Source organism: Sitophilus oryzae, unplaced genomic scaffold, assembly GCF_002938485.1.
Source record: "Sitophilus oryzae breed Bouriz unplaced genomic scaffold, Soryzae_2.0 scaffold_576_pilon_pilon, whole genome shotgun sequence".
In the NCBI taxonomy this organism is placed as follows: Eukaryota; Metazoa; Arthropoda; class Insecta; order Coleoptera; family Curculionidae; genus Sitophilus; species Sitophilus oryzae.
In genome coordinates this window covers 2,164,933-2,185,791 of record NW_022147169.1, presented here as the reverse complement: position 1 = coordinate 2,185,791, position 20,859 = coordinate 2,164,933, and the positions used below count along the sequence as shown (strand labels likewise).

At 30.4% G+C, this 20,859-nt stretch overlaps 3 protein-coding genes across 4 annotated transcripts; 1 reads left to right on the top strand and 2 right to left on the bottom strand.

Annotated features, from left to right (window-relative positions):
- Positions 1–1,828: 1,828 nt before the first annotated feature.
- LOC115887470 (solute carrier family 35 member G1) lies at positions 1,829–3,683 on the bottom strand. The gene is made up of 2 exons (XM_030906915.1): positions 3,515–3,683; positions 1,829–3,464 (listed from the first exon to the last, which is right to left on the bottom strand). The coding sequence occupies exon 2, from the start codon at positions 3,448–3,450 to the stop codon at positions 2,422–2,424; it is 1,029 nt and encodes a 342-aa protein (XP_030762775.1). The 5' UTR covers positions 3,451–3,464; positions 3,515–3,683; the 3' UTR covers positions 1,829–2,421.
- A 148-nt stretch (positions 3,684–3,831) lies between these two features.
- Positions 3,832–5,554, top strand: LOC115887469 (polymerase delta-interacting protein 2). The gene is made up of 8 exons (XM_030906913.1): positions 3,832–4,100; positions 4,156–4,287; positions 4,338–4,458; positions 4,515–4,692; positions 4,753–4,916; positions 5,018–5,123; positions 5,182–5,281; positions 5,341–5,554. Exons 1-8 carry the CDS (start codon positions 4,018–4,020, stop codon positions 5,453–5,455), a joined length of 999 nt encoding a protein of 332 aa, XP_030762773.1. The 5' UTR covers positions 3,832–4,017; the 3' UTR covers positions 5,456–5,554.
- Positions 5,555–8,844: 3,290 nt separating this feature from the next.
- On the bottom strand, positions 8,845–16,780 carry LOC115887468 (arginine/serine-rich coiled-coil protein 2). 2 transcript variants are annotated; one of them, XM_030906912.1, is made up of 8 exons: positions 16,621–16,758; positions 16,218–16,319; positions 15,802–15,879; positions 12,058–12,338; positions 11,740–11,930; positions 11,582–11,677; positions 11,361–11,525; positions 8,845–9,329 (listed from the first exon to the last, which is right to left on the bottom strand). In XM_030906912.1, the coding sequence occupies exons 3-8, from the start codon at positions 15,838–15,840 to the stop codon at positions 9,130–9,132; spliced, it is 972 nt and encodes a 323-aa protein (XP_030762772.1). In that variant the 5' UTR covers positions 15,841–15,879; positions 16,218–16,319; positions 16,621–16,758; the 3' UTR covers positions 8,845–9,129. The 2 variants fall into 2 exon arrangements, with proteins under 2 accessions (XP_030762772.1, XP_030762771.1); XM_030906911.1 differs by lacking the exon at positions 15,802–15,879 and having other exon boundaries at positions 16,621–16,780.
- Positions 16,781–20,859: the final 4,079 nt, after the last annotated feature.

The following is a 20,859-nucleotide window of genomic DNA, read 5'->3' as shown; positions in this document are numbered from 1 at the left end:
TTACGATGTTACATATCTATCAAAAACACACTGTTTGAAAGTACCCATTGCATATAGAGTGTTCCTTAATGACATGCTAATATTTAAAGTGGTAATTCTTGAATCTATTCTAAGGGAAAAATTCATATGAATGTATACCATAAACATCTTAATTTCTGAGAGGTGGTAAAATTTTCTAAAAAAAAAATTTTTATAATAACTCTGAATTTATTATAGATATCTTTATGAAACTTGATAGACGACTTCTATGCATCAAGATACATTTTTTGGTGTACAAAAATGTTTATATTATTCAACAAATGCCGTCCATACGGGTTTTACATTGTATATTTTTGGAGAAAAAAGTGGTACACCACTGACTTCTCATAAAAGAAAAATTATTTTCAAAATCCCCATTTATTTTTTATCTCCTGATTTTTTTTGTGCGACGCATAGTTTTTGCTTAAAGAAAATTAAAGTCCGTTTACTTCAGGGTCAAGTCGCTGAAAATCTGATGCGGTGTGGAAATCATTTCTGCATCGGCTGGAAGAAAACTAAGAAATTAAATAATTTTGTTGTATAATATCAAAATAAGCATTTTGATGCTTGGAAGATATGTATCAAATAAAACATCGGACATATTTTGAAAAAAAAATTAGAAAATTTTACCACCCTGTATCTGAAAAGTTGATTAGCTGTTTAGGACATACATATATTCATATGAAGCTTTTTTTTTCTTATAATAGGCCCAAGAACCACTTCCTTAAATATTAGCATGTCATTAAGAAACACCCTGTATATCTATCTGTTCAATCTTTTCGTTTTCTGTGCACTCGTGGATGTGAATTATGAATTATTTTGTCTTTATTTTGTTACATGAATTATATAAGTCTGTCGGGCGATCCAGCACAGTGACAGTGTTCTGTCATGTTAACTCAGAAGCACATTGTATTTTCTGTCATTTTTTTCAATGTCATCTGTCGAAATCTTCCCTGACTCACTGGACGGATTTTAGATCAAGCTAATTGTATATGCAACGGGTAAATTGGTTTGGAAGTACCAGTATATGACGTGCAATATTTTATTTTACCGATAAATTTAAGTATTCAATAATGCCAAAACCAAAGCGTGTAGTAAGTAATGAAATGCATAAAGTTTTTTTTATCTACAAAAAAATAATAATCCAATATTGATGACATTTGTAACGTATGCAGTACAAATTTTAGTACTGCTCACAAAGACAAAAAATATACTTCACACTTTTTCAACTGTCTTTAATTTTCCCTATATCATCCAAACACAATGACAGAAAAATCAATTTGTCTGTGAATTAAAATGACAGACAACAACTCTCACTGCCAGGTATTCTCTTAGCAATTTTTAACAAGATAAAATAATAATAATTATTATTAATATATTTTTTCCAAAACAAACCAGAAGGTTTTTCAGTTTCCAGCACACTATACGCCATCTCTCGAAAAAAGTCTGCGTTCTTCACAACTAAAAGAGATATGTACCTACAAAATAAAAATCTTGTTTTACTTAATATAAAAAGTTTTTTGTAGCTCTCTATCACTTGAGAAAAAAACAGGCTTTTTTAAAGAAATAAACCTATCAAAAAGGTGAATCATTGTTAGAAAATACTGAATAATCGATATTGTTACTTGACGAAATGGCGAAGGAGCCAGTTAAAAAGTAAAATATATTTTACTAGCAAAAGATGACGTTCATGTAGAGTTTCATGACAAAATGGTGTGAAGGTTCAAGTATAAATTTTTTGGAAATAAAAAAAATTATATAATTATTATACCCCTATTTATATTATATTCTGCAAGATTAAAACAACATCTAATTGTTTTACGTTATATTTTATTACAATTTTGTAGTAAAACAGATCTTTGGTTTAGTGATTGTTTTATATAATACAAAACAAAATTATTTGATCGTAACTTATTATTATAGCACTGGAGTAATATCATGACATACCTAATTATTACAAATTACTATATTATATATTAGACAACAAAATGACTAGACTCAAGTTACATAGATAGAGAGAACATTTTTTTTTTTATTAAATAATGCTTAATATAGGCAGACTAATATATTTCATTGGTATAAAAATGTTATACTTATATGTTTTTTTTTTCATGGCTAATAATATTAACTATAAAATACTAGATTATACAAATTTAAACATCACAAATATGAATTAATTGTAATTATTATGGCACCAAAAAATGACTATAAATTTTAGGAATATAAAAACCTATTTAAGCATTCATTATCCCTGAATCTCTTGACAATTTTAACAATTTTCTAAAAATCCTTATCACAAAAAGAATGCAGAGATAAATGGTAGGTATGGGTAAGTACATAAAAAAAATTATCGACCAAAAACCTACTAGGAAATCTTAACTCAGTGTCTCAAAAAATTCAGCATTATTTAGTTAAAAGATAAAACTTCTGTCGCATTGGAGCATCCCTAGGCAAAGCAATCACCCATTTCCTCAATCCAGTTAATATAACAGAACTCATAACTAAAATCGCCCCCATAATAGAAAACCTGTTTGGTATTTCCTCAAAAAACAACACTTGCCAGATAAAAGCATACACTATATCAGTACTACGCGCTATAGCAACTGGACCAGCTTGTTCTAACTGTAAAGCAACCGTCAGTAAAATTTGACCTAAAAAACTGAACAGAGCTAGAGCTACAATAAGGTACCTGTCAGCGCCACACACTGGCAAACAAAACGCCCCGATAAAGTAGGAAACTATCAGACACTGAACAAACGCAAACGCACCAAAATTGGTCATAATAACTGAAAAATGAACATCTTTCAGCGCTCTCAAAATAACAAAGGCATTGGCTCCAAAAAGGGTGGAACTGAAGGCAGCCACGGCCCCCCATATTTCAGGGGACTGTCCGTTGTCCCCCAGAGACTCTATGGTATTCCCGAAAATTATAGGGGGCCTAGTTATCAAGACGACTCCTATTAAGGTTACGATCACAGAAAATATATTGAACCATCCGCAAGGTTCTTTTAAGAACATTCTGGCGAAAACTGCCGTAAATACTGGTACGGAGAAAACTATAACCGTAGCGTCACTTAGAGGCATGTGTCTGAAGGCGTAGAAGCTCAACATTAGCGCTGTAGTACCGGTGAATGAGCGTAGAATGAGCATGATCCTTTTGTCTTTGGGAAAACAAGGTTTTTGATTGTATATAGCGATTGGAATGGTCGGTAATAGTACTCCTAGGAATCTGTAGGCAGCTAGAGCCATAGGGTCTACGTCTGACATCCATTTAACGATTGCTGAACACAGAGAAAAAAAGACTGCGCTTAGAGTGGCTAAAATCAAGCCTAAATACGGGTACTTGCGACACTTTAATTTTGATTGGTGTATCTTTATTTCGTCCTCAGTTTCATCGTCTACTAACTGTTGAAGTTCAATTGGTTCGGACATAGTTTTTATCAACTCTGAAGAAAAAATAATTAATATATGCCCATTAAAAAGTATTTTTACTTACAAATACTAAGAGTAACAGACAAATTTCTGTTGTTATTAACGACTCTAGTTGTTTATAATACTTTTTTCTCATTTTATTTTCTAATTTTAGTCATATTTTCGCTGATTTTGCAGAAAATACAAAGTAATTCGATAAAAGTTCGGGTTCTGTTGACAATCAGCTGATCGAGAAATCGAGGAAACAAGTTTTGATAACCGTCACAGATGTCATATATAAAAGTAGGTTTTTTGTACCGGTATCTCAGATATTCGCCCATCCCTACCGAATATGATGGTTATGATCGGGCCTCAGAAAATATATGACCTAGAATTTATGTCAAATTAAAAAATTCTGTCAAAAATATTTACATCATTTTCTAAAGTCAACAAAATACTAATTTTTCATCACTTTACATTAAAAAAAAAACAAACAAATTCAAAGTATATTACAGATAAATTTCAACACTACTTAATACATAAACTTAGAATGCTTTAAACCATTTTACTGAGTGAGAAAAATGAGCAATGGATTTAATCTGGATATCTTTACACCAGAAAATGGTACCGATTTCTTTAAGACTCTTTGCGTGCAAACGGAATTTTGCCAGGTAAAATTCTAGTTTAATTTGCGAGTAACTAACTGTTTTTTGACTGAATATATAGACTTGCAGAGGTTGGACGTCTTGAAACCCCAAAAGTTGCAGGAAAATACGATACCGGTCAGTTAATACTACATCGAGTCTTTGGCTATAGAGGTGTAGTGTTATTCCCTTGGCTAGCCAGAGTATATGACAGGTAATTTTATTATAGTCATTTATAACCAGAACTATAAAGTCTGCCCACAGAGACTTACCACAACATCGAGAAGGAGATGAAGAACCCAACTCGGGTGTTGGTAAAGAAGTTAGGGGACGTACACACACGTTTTACCAAGTACTGATCGACCAGAGAGACTGTCCATATATTGTAAGATAGTTAATACTATTTTTCTTTTAATTTTCTCAAGTTTTTTTGGTTTTTAGAGAGCTCAAACCGAAGCTGTGACCTTCCTAGGCAACCAGGAGTCTTCCAGAAGTCTCTATGCCATACCAGGGCTAGATTATGTGGCTCACGAAGACATCATACCATATGTCAGTGCAGAGAAGACCCCACTGCATCACGAACTATTTGATAAGTTTTTAGCACCCAATACTAACGGAGGTTATATTAAGATGAATAATAAAAATAGAGGAATATACATGACATTTAAGTGATTTTTAGATCCACCGTTTATAGCTCAAGACACCTTGAAGGCGTGGCAAAATAAGAACCATCCGTGGTTGGAGCTGTCAGATGTCCACAAAGAAACTACAGAGAATATTAGGGTGACTGTAATACCGTTCTATATGGGCTGTAGAGAGAGTCATGCCAATTCAGTGTATTGGGTAAGTATAGAATTCAACAAAAAATAAAACTATTAAAGTCGATGATAGATTAATATTAACACTTAAAATATGATTAAGTTATGTTCTTTTTTTTTTTCAAGTGGAGGTACTGTATTAGGCTAGAAAATTTAGGAAATCTGAGTGTTCAATTGAGAGAAAGACACTGGAGAATATTTTCACTTTCTGGTACATTGGAAACAGTTAGAGGTAAATAAAAAAACTGGAGAATATTTTTTTTAAATTAACTAAATTTAAATAATTCTAGGTAGAGGTGTAGTAGGCCAAGAACCGGCTTTAACAAAAACGTTGCCAGCTTTCCAGTACAGCAGTCACGTTAGTTTACAAGCTCCCAGTGGTCATATGTGGTAAAAAAATTATCGGTCAAAAATATTACAAAAAACTATATATATTTTTGTTTTTAAAGGGGTACATTTCGAATGGAACGAGAAGATGGATACACGTTTGACTGCAGAATTCCGCCATTTTCCTTAGAAAGTAAACCAGAAGGTGGTACAGCATCTCCACCAGATACAGTTTGAAGCTGCTTGAATATATTTATTGTGTTATATAATAATTTGTAAATATATTGTTACCAAAAAAATCTGTATATAATATAAATATATTATCATCCAATCCTGGCTGTTTGTTTTTATTAAAAAAGTTATTTTAATTTTTCGTATTAAAAAAATGTACTAAATATCGTACAAAATATTAGGTGGTTACATCCCTTGGGTTAACTTATCTTGAATTGTTCATTTGTAACAATCTTCATGTGTATGATACAGTATGATCGAAAAAAAAATTAAAAATCAAAGAATTGTATATCAAGACTTTTATCTTTAGATTATATTAAAAATTAGTTAGATATAGTGACCTTTAATTTAAAGATCTTGGTTCTTTAAGTTAACTACACATTAATGCAACTTTTAAGTTATTTTTTAATTTCGAAAATGCAATCATTACTTTCATAAATATTTAGCTTTTTAACTTAAATGATCTGTTTTGAGATTTTCAAAAAAAAATTTATTTATATCAACATACTTTTAAGTTCAAACAAACTTATTAATTTAAGATTGTGGTTACATTACCTGGCTCCTTTATATCGGATGTTATGCTCTACGATATCGACCGAATACACGATAATATACCCATTCTCTGCGACATCGTGCGACCTAAAGAAGATAATTTAAATTTTTAATTTAAAATATCCATTTAAAATGGACCTAGAAAAATTAATTTTGTGATAGTTGAGTCAAAAAAGCCTTGTGGGATCAAACAAGAACAAATATCATAATACTTTATAGTCAAAAAATATTGGGAAGATGTATAAAAAAAAGAAATAGTCCTGAAACAATTAAGCAAATAAGAATTTTCGGTTCGTAAGTAGGATACACAATTATTAACTTCAACAAAAAACATTATTTAACATTATTCACTCTTAGACAAAAAACATAATACCTATATACAGGGTGTTTATGCGAGAATGTACAGGGTGAGTCAACGATAGAGTAAAGTCCATTATCTCATTTGTTTCAAGGTTTACAAAAAAATGTTTAATATAAAAGTTATAGGGATGGTTAAGATACACATTTTAAAATTATTATAGAGTATACAAGGTACTTCAAAAAGTGTGGCGGCTATAACATTATATACCTAAAATTATTAGTTTTTGTAATATTTCAATTTATTTAAACAAATGTTAAATTGCAGTGTGGTAAAAAATTGTCAGTGGTGCCATTGTTTACCGAAGGTGGACGTACCAAAATTTGCTGATAGATATTTTAGTTAAATGATACAGTGGTGTTCAAAAGTATATTTATGAATTTGTCAACTATGCTTAAAATTAAAAAAATCTCAAATTTTTTAAATAGGACACCCTATAATTATGATTTTTTCTGATAGATTTCCTACAAAACTCTTCAACTTTTAAAAAATTACATGTCATATCCCTATTTTTAATAGTTTGCAATTTATTCCTATTTTCTCTATTTTTACCCATATTTTTAATACAATTATTATAAAATCATAGTTGCCATGACAAAATGAAAACTATTATATTACTTACCTTTTAATTAATTAGCTTCATAATTAGTTACAATTGCTGGTATTAGTTAAAATTAATTATTTACTCAAATAAACGCCCATTCAGTTTTGAATTTCTTGGTGTATTTTTATATTGAAAAAGATGACTTCAATTTTGCTATCCAAATGGCCCATGAAATTTTCTATGGGGTTAAGATCCGGAGACTGTGAGGGCCAATCCATTAGTGGAACATTACTATATAATAAATAGTACTGAACAAAAAGATTTGGTGCTTAAGATCATTGTCCGTGTACATCATTCACATTGGCTAATTCATTTCATGAAAATCATGTTATCTCTACCAATATACTTATTACAAAAAATTAAACTAAAATTCAATTTTGTTCAAACTTGCTTAGCAGACAAAAATTGTCATAATTATTATACTCCCATGGCAACTATGATGTTATACTGTATTAAAAATTTGGGTAAAAATAGAAAAAATAGGAATTAATCGCAAACTAATTTAAGTATATGACATTCTTAACAAAAGTAAAGAGTCTCTCGTCAAATCTATCAAAAAGATAATATATAGCTTTCGTACCATTTAAAAAATTGAAATTCCTTCCATTTCTAATTAGACCAGGTTCCTAAATATATCTTGAACACCCTGTAACATCTAACATCCTATTTTCTTTACATAGGTCTTTTCTATATCTCTATAAAATTCTCCTACGAAATTTTAGTTGTCCAACTTCAGAATCAATGCCATCATTGACAATCTTTTAACCCACTGCAATCTAACATTTGTTTAAACAAATTTAAATATAACAAAAACTATTAATTTTAGGTATATAACATTATATATAAAAAGTAATGGAATTTTACGCAGAACATATGTAATATTCGCCACACTTTTTTTGAAGCACCCTGTATACTGTATAATAATTTTTAAAATGTGTATCTTAACCATCTCTATAACTTTTATATTTAATATTTTTTTGTAAACCTCGAAACAAATGAGATAATGGACTTTACTCTATCGTTGACTCACCCTGTACATAGGCTATTTTTCTTGTTTTCGAATATACCTATACGAAAATGTTAAAACCAAAGTTTACGCATGCAACAAATCGCAATCACTATAACCACCCATTTCGTCGAGAAATAGTCTGATATCGGACTAAAAAATCGGACGTATCCACATCCAATATTGACCATCCATTACTTTCATTGGCCTGTCAGGAATTTTTTGAAGTGGTGGAATAATATGAAAAAAATAAAACTGATTGTTTTTTCTAAAATCTTCTGTTTTAACTAACTTATATTTTTAAAATTAGTTTAAAAAGTTTAGTAGAAAATATTTTTCATTAAAAATACATCCTTGCCAGAAATAAACATAAAGATTATTATAAATCCGTAGTCCCAGAAGATTTTAGACTTGGGCATGTTTTTATTTTTTTCTGAATTCCATCACTTCAAAAATTTCTAAGTTTGTAAAAGGAGTATAAAAGACATTTTCCGACGATTTAGTGCGTGTTTTCATACTTTTGGCCAAAAAAGAAGACTTTAATTTTCTTTCCTCCGCTAAAAACAGCTATTAGCTTAAGAATCATGATCATAATTTTTCATGTCTTTTATTTGCTGAAAAGCTCATCATTTATATTTTTTACTATAAAAATTTAATTTTTGGAATACTTTTATTTGCTGATAAGCTGTTCATTTATATTCCTGAGAGTTTAAGCATAGCAATATTTTCTGTGATATTTTAAAAAGTAAAAAATTTCCATACTTTTGGCCACCACTGTATATCAAAGAGCCAGACGTCTTAAAATACTTTCTCGAAAACGTTGCTAGCTCTCGTACTAATACATATCACACAAAAAAACACAGATGAAACCATCATCAAAAAAAAATACTTTATTAATATTTCAACCATTATGAACGTAATGTAACTACACAAATGAAATTTTCTTGTGCTTAGTAACATAACCTCTTTCTTCACAGATATTAATGAAAAAAAAAACTTTAAAAGCCATATTATTTATGCATAAACAAGCCTTTATTACATCTAAACATACACTTTAAAAAAAATATTTAACCAAAAAAAAACTTTCCAACATAATTTTCAATTCGCGAATAGAATAACCTAATATTTCTCACTTGAAAAAATTAAAAAAAAACCGTCGATTATCTCTGAAAACTCCCAAATCCCAAACCGACACCCCTCATAGTATGTGTAGCCGTTCTCGCAACTTCGTACTGCGCCTCCATGGAACTGAACATTTCTTCCTGCTTTTTTAGCACTTCGCTACTTTTTGTCGGTAAATTATTTGGGCCACCCGTCTCCCGTATACCCATAAGCCGTTTAAATTTGCTGGAAGTCTTATCTGACAATGGAAAAAATTATTAAACAACTTCGCAGTTAAGAAGACTATACAAGGAAATAATATAGTCTTCTTAAAATTTGCGAAAACAATAATGACAAATAATGTGTAGATAGCTTCATAGGATTAAAACAGTAATATACATTAGGGTGAGCCAAAAAAACTAACCTATGGAATTGTGTGTTAAAATGAACCTAATAATCGAGAAAAATATCCTCGGAAAGCAGGATTTTTAGCTAAATTTTAAAAAGTGTTGGTGAACATTCAAAGTTTTCCATAAATAACACGTAAAAAATCTTTTTCTATTAAAAGTGACAAAACTTTGAAACGGTTTACGATAAAAAAAATTACATCGCGGATTCCTGTAGAGCATAAAATTTACTAAAAAACTATCTGAGAGTATTTTATTTAGTTATATTATTTATTTAGTTATATTTAGTTATAAATACTAAGGGCTGGCAAAGGTTAGTCTTGGGTCGAGATTTCCGTATGTAAGAAGAGTACAATAGAGTCTATAATGTACTGAACAAAGAGAGGACAGTAAACACGTTGCCAAACGTATGAAATAAACCGAGAAACTGTGCACATCGCTAAGAGACGTGGAAGGGGATATAGCAGATTTGTCGCAGTTGACCGGTCGACCTAATCAATACCTGTGTCGGTACTTAAAGTTCTAGGAAAAGGTGTACGTCATGCGTTCAGCTTCACGATTTAATTACGTCTCGTGATACTTAATTTGTTTATTTATTAACGAGTCGTTGTAATTTTCCCTATAGCTTGAATTTTTTTAAGTGCAAGCTAGAAACACTTGCATTTCTGGCAGAAATAAGTGGAATTGAGTGGGTGTTCGATAGTGGTCGCGCTATTAGAACTCTGAATTCAAAAATCGATATCTCGAAATCTATTAGAAATAATAGATTGTAGTTTTTTCAAGAACTTTGTTAATATTTCTGCTGTATTATCTTTGTAGACAGTATATGAAAATCTTTATCAATAAAAAAATTACACGATTGCTGAAAATTGCTATGCTCTAAAAGTAAATGGATGGATTGTTTACAATTTCTGAATGGAAAAACAACCTTATCGATTTTTTCTTCGATTTCTATCGATTTCCCTCACTCCGACTTAATAAGATCCCTATGCGATTTACTTCCACACATGTAAATGCCGACCCAAAAGTAACAGTTGCCAGCACGGTATACGAATTATTGAATTGAAAAAAATTACTCTCAGATTTTTTAGGAAATTTTATGCTCTACAAGAATCCGCGATGTAATTTTTTTTATCGTAAACCGTTTCAAAGTTATGGTACTTTTAATAAAAAAACATTTTTTACGTGTTATTTAAATGGAAAATTTTGAATGTTCACCGACACTTTTTTAAATTGAGCTAAAATCCTGCCTTCCGGGGATATTTTTTTCTCTGTTATTAGGTTCATTTTAACCCATAAATTACATAGGTTAGTTTTTTTTTTGGCTCACCCTAATATACATAATGTATGCCAAAATAAAAGAAGAAAATATAATAAGAAATATAGATTATATAAAAAAGAATTTAACAAAGAAATATTAAAAAATATAATTAAAAATAATTTTTTTTTACAAAAATCATTTTTAGCTAAACGGACTGTATATTAAATTCGTAGTTGGCCAGATCTAAGGAAAATTCCTTAAATCTAGGGGAAAACAAGGTTGTGAACCACATGAAGGAAAAACGAGGATATATTTTTACACATAGTTAGTATAGTCACAAAAAGAAAACATTTAAAGAACATTTATTAATAATAATTCTTTACTAGTTTATTTTTGAATTGCTTCTAATGTAATGCTGAAATATAAACAAAAGTTTTTTAACTAAAACCCCCGAAATTTTGTTCAAACTGACGATATTATCGACAATATGGCATCGATTACCCCGAAAATAGGAAAGTTTGAGGAAATTATAGTAAATTTTGCAACAAAAACCTAGAGAATTCATGAAAATTTCATCTGGCAACACTGTAATTAAATACATAACCAAAATATTCTTTCTTACCATCAGCAAAGGTAGTCGCTTCGTATACTTTTGCAGCCTTACTACCAGCCATATTAATATTACTTCCATTATTACTAGGTCCAGGAATATTCACAGGAACAACAGGCTCGTCTTTTCCTTTTTGCCACAGCTGTTTCCTCTTCTCAATCTGATCTCTGAAACGACCTAAAAAAAGAGCGTCATAGTAACCTATCAACCTCTATTTAGTTCAATTTCCTTACCGGTTATTCCCGGCATGAAAAACCTATCTCCCGAATTGCCCTCGCTGTTCCCTTGTAGGGCCGAAGAGGGATAAGTGTCAGGTTTAAACGGAATCCCTATAAAAAAATAGAATATGTTATATACCATGTGTCTAGTAAGTATCATAAAAGAAATTGACCTAATTTATCCAATCTATCCATTCTGTGGCTAGCCCTGTCCCTTCTAAAACCTTTAGACGGTCCTCTGGATCCGGATCTAGAGCGCCTCGGTGGGGATCTGGATCTTCTTCTATCTCTACTCCTGCTTCTCTTTCTTTCTCTGTCTCTGTCGCTGCGTCTATCGCGGTTGTATCTGTCGTCTCTACTCGATCTTAAAATATAGAGAAAATATTGTACCAAGATCGAGGATATAGTACGGTTCGACCAACAATGAATGAAACAGAGTATCGCCAAACTTTTTCAATCATTGTCGTTCGCACCATAGATTAATAACAAACCTTTCTTCGCGTCTGTAATCCCTTCTATCGTCTCTATTACGTCTATCCCGTGCTCTATCTTCGTCTCTAGAGTCTCTATCGCGACCTCTATCCGATTTTTCTCTGTCAGATTTACCGTGTCTATCTTCAGAGCGTCTGTTTCTTGTATCTTCATCGTTTTTTCGACTATTTGGGCTTCGACTGCTTCGTCTATCTGCACTCTGTCTACTTTGTTTGCCTTTGTCTTTGTGCGATGTTTCCTCTATTTGTTTTTTATGCTGTTCCGACGAATCGTTCGAGTCCTGTGGAGAAAACGGGTCATCTTAACCCTGGTCCACTCTAGTTTTTTTTTGTTTAGCGTTTTTTTGGGGCTCTAGTAAAACGTAAGAGCAAAATAAACATGTTAATATGTTTTCTAAATATATTATGTAAATATACATTTTTATTATATTATAATAACGTTTATGAAAAGATAAAAATTTAGTTATGTGAAAGAAATACTAATATTAAGGCATATAATGGAGGATATTGAAAAAATAAATATAAAATTTATTTAGACTATTCTGCAGAGTTTTTTTTACACAAAATCATCATTAAACGGAATTTAAAAAAATAAACCTTATAGATTAACATTATTTTGAAGTAAATAACAATTTCACGAAAAATGACTGATTCGAGATCACAATTAACACAAAAAAGGGATGTTACTTTAAAAAAAATTGAACAATATTTAGTACATTTTTCATTATGAAAGAATAACGTTAGAATTATATATTTCAAGTAAGAGTTCGAGCGATTTGAAAAACCTTTACTTTCGATTTTCATGTTTTTCAATGGACGTTACCTAAAAATTTTGTACGATATTTAGTACATTTTTAATATGACAGAATACCGTACATAAAATACATTGAAATTTTATTTAAATTACTCAAAAAATAATGAGATATGTATAAAAAAAACTCTGTACATGAAAAAATTCAGTAATTTACCAGAATATAATCATAAATTTCTATTATCAAGCAAGTCTTTTAATGTAAACAGACAAAATTTATTAAAAATCTGTATTTACAGGGTGGTCCGAACTGTATTCCGAAAACTTATAACATATTCTGCAGATAAAAATAAGTAAAAAAGTTTATATAAATGTATGTCCCAAAATTCTTAGTTTCGGAGATACAGGGTGTAGGAGTTTAATTTTTATCTTGATTTTTTCCAAATAATTTATATACGTCAATATTTGAATGAAAATTGGTGTCTAGTAGCAGTTTTTTGACATGAGAGATTTGATTTTAATGTCAACATGACTCCTACTTGTAGAGGGCGCCACCTACATATTTTTTAATGGTTTGAAGCGTAATAATTATTCGTCCGTACTTATATAAAACTACTGAATAAAAAAATATACATTTACGACGTTTTTTACGTAAAAAAGATCTCTTGGTAAAAATCTCTAGAAGTAACGGTTCTCGAGATACAGTGGTGGCCAAAAGTATGGAAACTTTTTACTTTTTAAAATATCTCAGAAAATATTGCTATGCTTAAACTCTCAGGAATATAAATGAACAGCTTATCAGCAAATAAAAGTATTCCAAAAATTACACAGCGAAAAAAATCTGTTTAGCAGTTTTTGTAGGAGAACAATAGATTTCTTGTGGCCAAAAGTATGGAAACCATAAATAAATACATTAAAATTATTTAGTTCAAGCTGATAAACGGTACGATTTGCTTCAGATAAATATAAACATCATGCCCAAGTCTAAATATTTCTCTATGGATTTAAAAAATAAAATAGTTCAATTATACAAGAGCGGTTATAAACAAATTTAAATAAGTAAAAATTTAAACACTTTAAAAGGCACCGTTTCGAAAATAATTCGTAAATTTAATAAAACAGGGAACGTTTCAACAGCTTTTAAGTCAGGATGACCAACAAAGTTGTGTAAAAGGACAATGAAAGTAATGAAGAGAATATCAATGGGAGATCCAAGAAAAACATCCACAGACATTTCTCGAGAAATGGGTGACAGGGGAATATCGGTGTCTGCACGCACAGTGAGAACAAGGTTGGATGACATGGGACTTTTTGGAAGAGTTGCGGTGAAGAAACCACTAATATCAAAGAAAAATAGGATGGCCCGCTTTAAATTTGCTCAAGATCATCTCACCTGGTCTTATCAGAAATGGAATACTGTACTGTTTAGCGACGAAAGCAAGTTTCAACTGTTTGGTAGTGACGGGAGACGTTATGTCCGAAGACCAAAAGGTACACGGTACAGCCATAAGTACCAGATGCCCACAGTAAAACAGGTGGGAGTATAATGGTATGAGGGTGTTTTTTCTCGCTCAGGTGTTGGTCCTCTTGTTAAAATTGATGGGATAATGGACCGTTTTTGTACAAAGACATATTGGAGAATAATATGCTGCCTCATGCTGATGAAGAAATGCCACTCAGATGGTTGTTCCAGCAAGACAATGATCCCAAGCACAAATCTCGGTTTGTTCAAAATTGGTTAAATGAACATAATGTTCCACTAATGGATTGGCCCTCACAGTCTCCGGATCTTAACCCCATAGAAAATTTATGGGACCATTTGGATAGCAAAATTCGAAGCCATTGTATTTCAAATAAAAATGAATTATGGGAACTGAATGGGCGGCCATTTCCAGTAAAAACTGTGCGATTGATCGATTCGATGCCACGAAGATGTAGAGAAGTAATTAATTCAATGGGATATTCCACTAAATATTAGTAATTTTTATATTATTTTGAATTTTAATAAACATTCTTTTTAAGTTTCCATACTTTTGACCAAGAAAATATTCATAATTTTTTATATATTTTTTGATAGCTGTAATTTTTTATTTAAATGTATTAGGTTTTGTAGGAAATTATTTGTAGGTCACGATTATATAAGTCGTTTTATTTCATATTTTAATTTCTCAGCATAAATGAAAAATTAAAAAAGTTTCCATACTTTTGGCCACCACTGTATTTGAAATTGAAATTATCAATACCTGTCATCATTCACATAAATCAAACATGTTGACTAAATAATTATTAGACTGAAATCATAAATTTGAAATGTTTTTGTCCCAAACGTTTTATCATAATTTTTTCGCAGAAAAATTTATGATTAATTTAAAAAAATAAAAATATATTATTTCAGTCAAATAACTATCTACTCAACGTGTTTATTTTTCTGTCAATAATGACATGTATTGTATGACTATTTCCGTTCTAAATATCTTAAGAACGGTTACTCATAGCATTTTTACCAAGGGGCATTTTTTACGTAAAAATTCACGGAAATGGATATTTTTTTATTCAGTAGTCTCATACAGGTACGGACGAAAAGTGATTACTCTTAAAAATAGTTAAAACATATCTAGGTGACGCCCCCAACAAATAGGAGTCATATTTACACCAAAATCAAATTTCTCATGTCAAAAAACTCCCAGGCACCAATTTTTATCCAAATATTGACGATACTTCAGAAATTATTTGAAAAAAATCGAAATAAAAATAAAACTTCTACACCCTGTATCTCCGAAACTAAGAATTTTAGGACATACAAACATTTATACAAACTTTTTTACTTATTTTTATTTGCAGAATGCTGAAGTTTCCGGAATACAGTTCAGACCACCCTGTATTTCTAATTTATTAATTTTAATACAAAAAAAAATTCAGTTACCTGTGTTTCTTTTTTCTTTTTTTTTTAACAAACATTCACCATTTAGATTAAAAACCCTAAAAATACTCACCGGGTATTGGTCGTTTCTCGTTGGATCATCTTGAGTCATTGATGAGACAGACACAGCTCGTGATACAAGGTCTTAACTCTTTTAAATATAATTAACAGATAATGTTAATATCAATATTTTCTTTCCCACATTTTAAAAAAATTGTAAAGCATATATTTTTTTTTATTAAAAAAGAGGTATTTTTAGGCAAATTGAACCAAACAGGCTCTATGATTTCAGGGGTATAAAATACAGTTTAGAACTTGGTTCACAATATACTTACTACTTACACATAAAATTAACCAAAACATTTTATCGACTTATGATAGTAAATATATTGTGATTCAAGCGTTTCAAACGTTTTTTAAAGATGTAAAAATTACTAATACGTTCTCAACTATAAAACAAATTATATTTATTACTAAACTAAGAATTACCTCGCTCATGTCCATCCCCACTTCATCATAATTGTCTTCTTCCTGGCTTCCGGATTTTCTGTAATTTTTTGTTGGGGCATTTCTCTCTAATCCAGGCATTTCCTAAAAAATGCAAATTTTAATAGTATTCTTTCATATTTAAATTGTACAAAAAATATTGTATAATTTTTGTCGAGTTTTTTCCTTTATTTGTGAAACTCTGTAATCTCCCGTGAAAATTTATCAATAATTAAATGTCTCACACAGTAACTAAGGTATTTTTAGTGACATTCATGAAAACTAAACAATCCATAATAAATAATACAATTTCAAGTAAATAAATGTTATGTAAAATGCAAAATCAATACACTCTGGGGTGGTAGAGTGTATGCACTACGATATTATACAATTTGTATAAAATTACCGGTATTCTATCATCTCCGGAATCGTCACTGTTGTCATCACTTCCATAATTCATCAAAGAATTCATTTTCTCAAGAACTATCACTGTGTTTCAATTTCTAATTAAACAAATTTACCATTTGCTCAAATACGACCAGACAAGATGGAGCTCAAATTTCAATAATACAATTGACATTGACAGTAGGTGAAGTAGACAGTAATGACAAATGACAGAAAATTACAGGGTTCTACAGCGGCAGAGTGTTTAAAAAATTAAGTTTCGTATCGTCGAAATACTAAATACTAAAAATTAAAGTAATTGTTATTTTAACTCGTTTAAACTTTAAAAATTTATTAAGAAAAATTATGTACATACTTTTATACGACTATGTTACTTATAAATCTCTCTGTAAATCTGTTTCTGAACTATTTTATTTATTCCTACACAAAATATTGGGATATTGGTATGCAGTATTCCTGATTGCCTAGTTGCCTATGCATGGTTTTAATTTAATAACTATATTCCCTGTATGGTCGAAAAAAAAACGATGTCAAAGACAGTTACTTTTCACAAGATCTTAGGCAAAACATCAAAAATGGATTTAAGAAAGATAATAAGTAAAAAAACTGTAAATTTTTAATAAAAAATAAAAATCAAAGCCTATTCGAGGCCTTTTAAAAACTACACAAAAAAGACCACCTAGATTGAGGTTGTCCTTTTATGGGAAAATCGTTTCTGTCAATTTTCAAGCTTTGAAATATAATTTACCTTAGTTTTTTCACTAATTTGAAGATGTCAAGCATTGCTAATAGCAGTAAAAACTCATTAGAACATACAATGTAACTATAGCCTGTTCAGCGAAAGGATAATTCACAGTTAAATTGTATTTTCTGACATCTCTTTAATGTCGGATGTCAAAATATTCCTTTATTCGTTGGAGAGACTATACTTATTTTGTATATCAATCCATTTCTCCTAAAAACTACAACAAATCAAAAAATATTCCAAGAAATAAATCATAAATTATAATTATTAATGTAAATCGTCCATAGGCGTGCACCACCGTTCAGGGTCGTACCGTTATGCTACATTTACAGAGTAAATACGGAAAAATGAACGGTAGCTAATAAGATTTGCTGGTTTCTTCAGATAATTACGCTGCAGATGTGGGTGGTCTCTCAACATTAAATTGAGATGAGTTTGCTAAAAGTGTCATCTCTACACGATCTGCCTTATTTGCAGTTTTTACACTGTGGTACTGACTTGACGGTACGATAATTGTATACGTAAAAACGTAAAATAATTTTTGGCAATACCAAATAACAACAGGGTATTTCTAAATTAACCAAAATACGTAGTTTTTAATTAAAAGAGAATAAAATACTGTTTAAAAGCAATTAGTAATTACTTTTAGTAGTAATAATAAAGTAATTAGTATTTACTTTTAGTAATTAGTAAAAAAACTCAAGTTATACTGGTCGTATACAGAATTTTATATTCTTGAAAGAAAAATATCACAATATATTGTAAATATATTGTAAATATATTGTAAATATATTGAGATTGATCTGAAATGTTAAATGTTGGTATTTAGCGTTAAAAAATATATTAATAATGGTTCAAAACGCCTAAATTTTACAGGAGATATATAACATTTAATGTACTTTTATGGTACTGAAATAGGACTTTTACATAGTATTGCGAGAAAATACATATACATAAACATAAAAACAGATGGAGAATATCTTAACTATCTACGATTCGCTAATGATAGTCTTAATTGCCAAGCACAAATTAACAAACTAAATACAGCCAGCATTACAGTAGGTTTCAAAATGAATTTAGCCAAAACCAAAGGATGGGTCAAATTCGACGCTTTTAAATGGAAACACCCTTTTCTATTGGAGATCGACGAAAACTAATATCGGTGTCTGGAGTTCAATTTTCATCAAAAACATGATGGCGAAACCCGCACATCAATATCTGTTACCGTTTCGGAGTTACGGGGTGTTTTTCAAAAATGTCCATTTTTAACAAATCGCTGTAACTTTGTTGCTATGGAAAATTTTGTACTTCTATGAAAACATTTCCAAAGCACCTTTTTATGTAGTATTTAATGGTTTAAGTATAATTTTTTTAAAATTAATAATTAAGAGTTATCAACAGAAAAATTGATTTTTTATTTGGGACACCCTCTATATTTTTAATTAACTGAAAGGAATTTAAAATTACCTTTCCAAAAATATAGCACATTTGATATTTTGTTATAATCCCCTTCGAAATACAGAATTTTTAAAAGTTCGCCACTTTTAACTTTTAACTAGTAGGCTTTGAACTTAATGAAACTCGAAAACATATTTTTCCAGCAAGACGACGCACCACGTCAATTTCAAGTATAATTGAATAGCTAACCAAGATCCCAGCCACAGATCCCAGCCGTTGGCCGTCGAGCCCGCCTGACTTAGTGCCCATGGATCTAATCCATAGAATCTAATCCTATGGATATATTTGCGGAAGAATAAAGGTTCTTTATTCTTCCGTATAATCTAGACAAGAATTAGAAATACTTAGCAGTTATGAGAGGGTATCTTTCACCCCTACTGAGTTAATGAATTCTGCAAGAAATGTTCAAAAACCGCCCCGTCTGTCCATAACAGAAGACGGTCGATCTGTCGAACACCTGTAGCAAAATCTTATGTCTTGGTTTGCTATTTGTTTTTATTGTTATCAGATATACAGGGTCCGGCAATAGTGCGTCGGGCATCTGTAGCTCCTAGAATAAAAAACTTGAGAATTTGGTTTAAGTGCAAACCTAAAGTATGTACCAGGATGTATTTCAGGAAAATATTTTAACTTCTATAGGGTGGCTCAAAAAAGTGTGAGTGGACCTGGATGATTTTTTAAAATGGAACACCCTGTATATTATTGCATTTTTGGCTTCCTTTCAGATTACTTTGCATAACCTTAAGATATGAATAAATATATTTCGACAGTTTCAGATATATTAAAAAATAAATCAAAAATATATATTTTTCAGCCCTTCTTAAAAAAATTATTAAAAATACAGGAACTGTTCTGAAATCAAAAGTATATTAGGTATTTACTTTAGATGGTCTGTTCTTACTTTGCTATAAATATGAAAATCGTGAATCATACAGGATGTTTAAAATTCTACGCCAAACTTTCTAAAATATAAAATAATTTTTCTTCGTTTTTTTAAATGGAACACCCTGTATATAATTTTTTCAATAGACGGAGAATTAAAAAATGAACATTTTTTTTGTATTTAGAGCATTTCAAAAATTTTAACGATTTCGCAGATATTTGCAGTTTTATATTTCATATGGCATTTTCCACAGTAAATTTTTATCAAAGCCACCCAATAATTTTTCTCTCGTATTTTACCATTGACAGCGCCATATGAAATAATACTGCGTGTATCTGCGAAACCATTAAAAAATTTTAAATATTCTAAATACAAAAAATGTTCATTTTTTAACTCTCGATCTAATAAAAAAGTAATATATAGGGTGTTCCATTTAAAAAAACAAAGAAAAAATATTTTATATTTTAGAAAGTTTGGCGTAGAATATTGAGCATCCTGTATGATTTACGATTACCATATTTATAGCAAAGTAAGAACAGACCATCTAAAGTAAATACCTAATATACTTTTGATTTCAGAACAGTTCCTGTATTTTTAATAATTTTTTTAAGAAGGGCTGAAAAATATATATTTTTGATTTATTTTTTAATATCTCTGAAACTATCGAAATATATTTATTCATATCTTAGGGTTTTGTAAAGTGATCTGAAAGGAATCCAAAAATGCAATAATATACAGGGTGTTCCATTTAAAAAATATCATCCAGGTCCACTCACACTTTTTTGAGCCACCCTATAGAAGTTAAAATATCTTCCTGAAATACATACTGGTACATACTTTAGGTTTGCACTTAAACAAAATTCTCAAGTTTTTTATTCTAGGAGCTACAGATGCCCGACGCACTATTGCCGGACCCTGTATGTAGTTTAAATGTGTTGTTGTTGGTTAAATATATTTTAAATTGTTATTAAATTCTCCATCTCTCATAGCAAATATTATTTTCGTTTTAATTGATGCTCACAGCTAGAATTTTTTTGCATTCCGGTGCCGTTCAGAGCCTACTTATTTAAAGCGGGCGAATTTTTATATACTCTATATCTCGAAGAGGAATCGAGCAAAATATCAAGTGTGTTATATTTTTGGAAAGGTAATTT

Bases quoted from the DNA above. Each gene is read 5' to 3' on its own strand.
- LOC115887468 (XM_030906911.1), bottom strand. From the start codon at position 16,686: ATGAATTCTTTGATGAATTATGGAAGTGATGACAACAGTGACGATTCC. The intron at 12,339-16,217 runs GTAATTCTTAGT...TTTTCTCCACAG, and splicing joins TGGGGATGGACATGAGCGAG to GACTCGAACGATTCGTCGGA. The intron at 11,678-11,739 runs GTCAATTTCTTT...ATTTTTTTATAG, and splicing joins GGATAGATTGGATAAATTAG to GGATTCCGTTTAAACCTGAC.
- LOC115887470 (XM_030906915.1), bottom strand. From the start codon at position 3,450: ATGTCCGAACCAATTGAACTTCAACAGTTAGTAGACGATGAAACTGAG.
- LOC115887469 (XM_030906913.1), top strand. From the start codon at position 4,018: ATGGATTTAATCTGGATATCTTTACACCAGAAAATGGTACCGATTTCT. The intron at 4,917-5,017 runs GTAAGTATAGAA...TTTTTTTTCAAG, and splicing joins ATGCCAATTCAGTGTATTGG to TGGAGGTACTGTATTAGGCT. The intron at 5,124-5,181 runs GTAAATAAAAAA...AAATAATTCTAG, and splicing joins TACATTGGAAACAGTTAGAG to GTAGAGGTGTAGTAGGCCAA.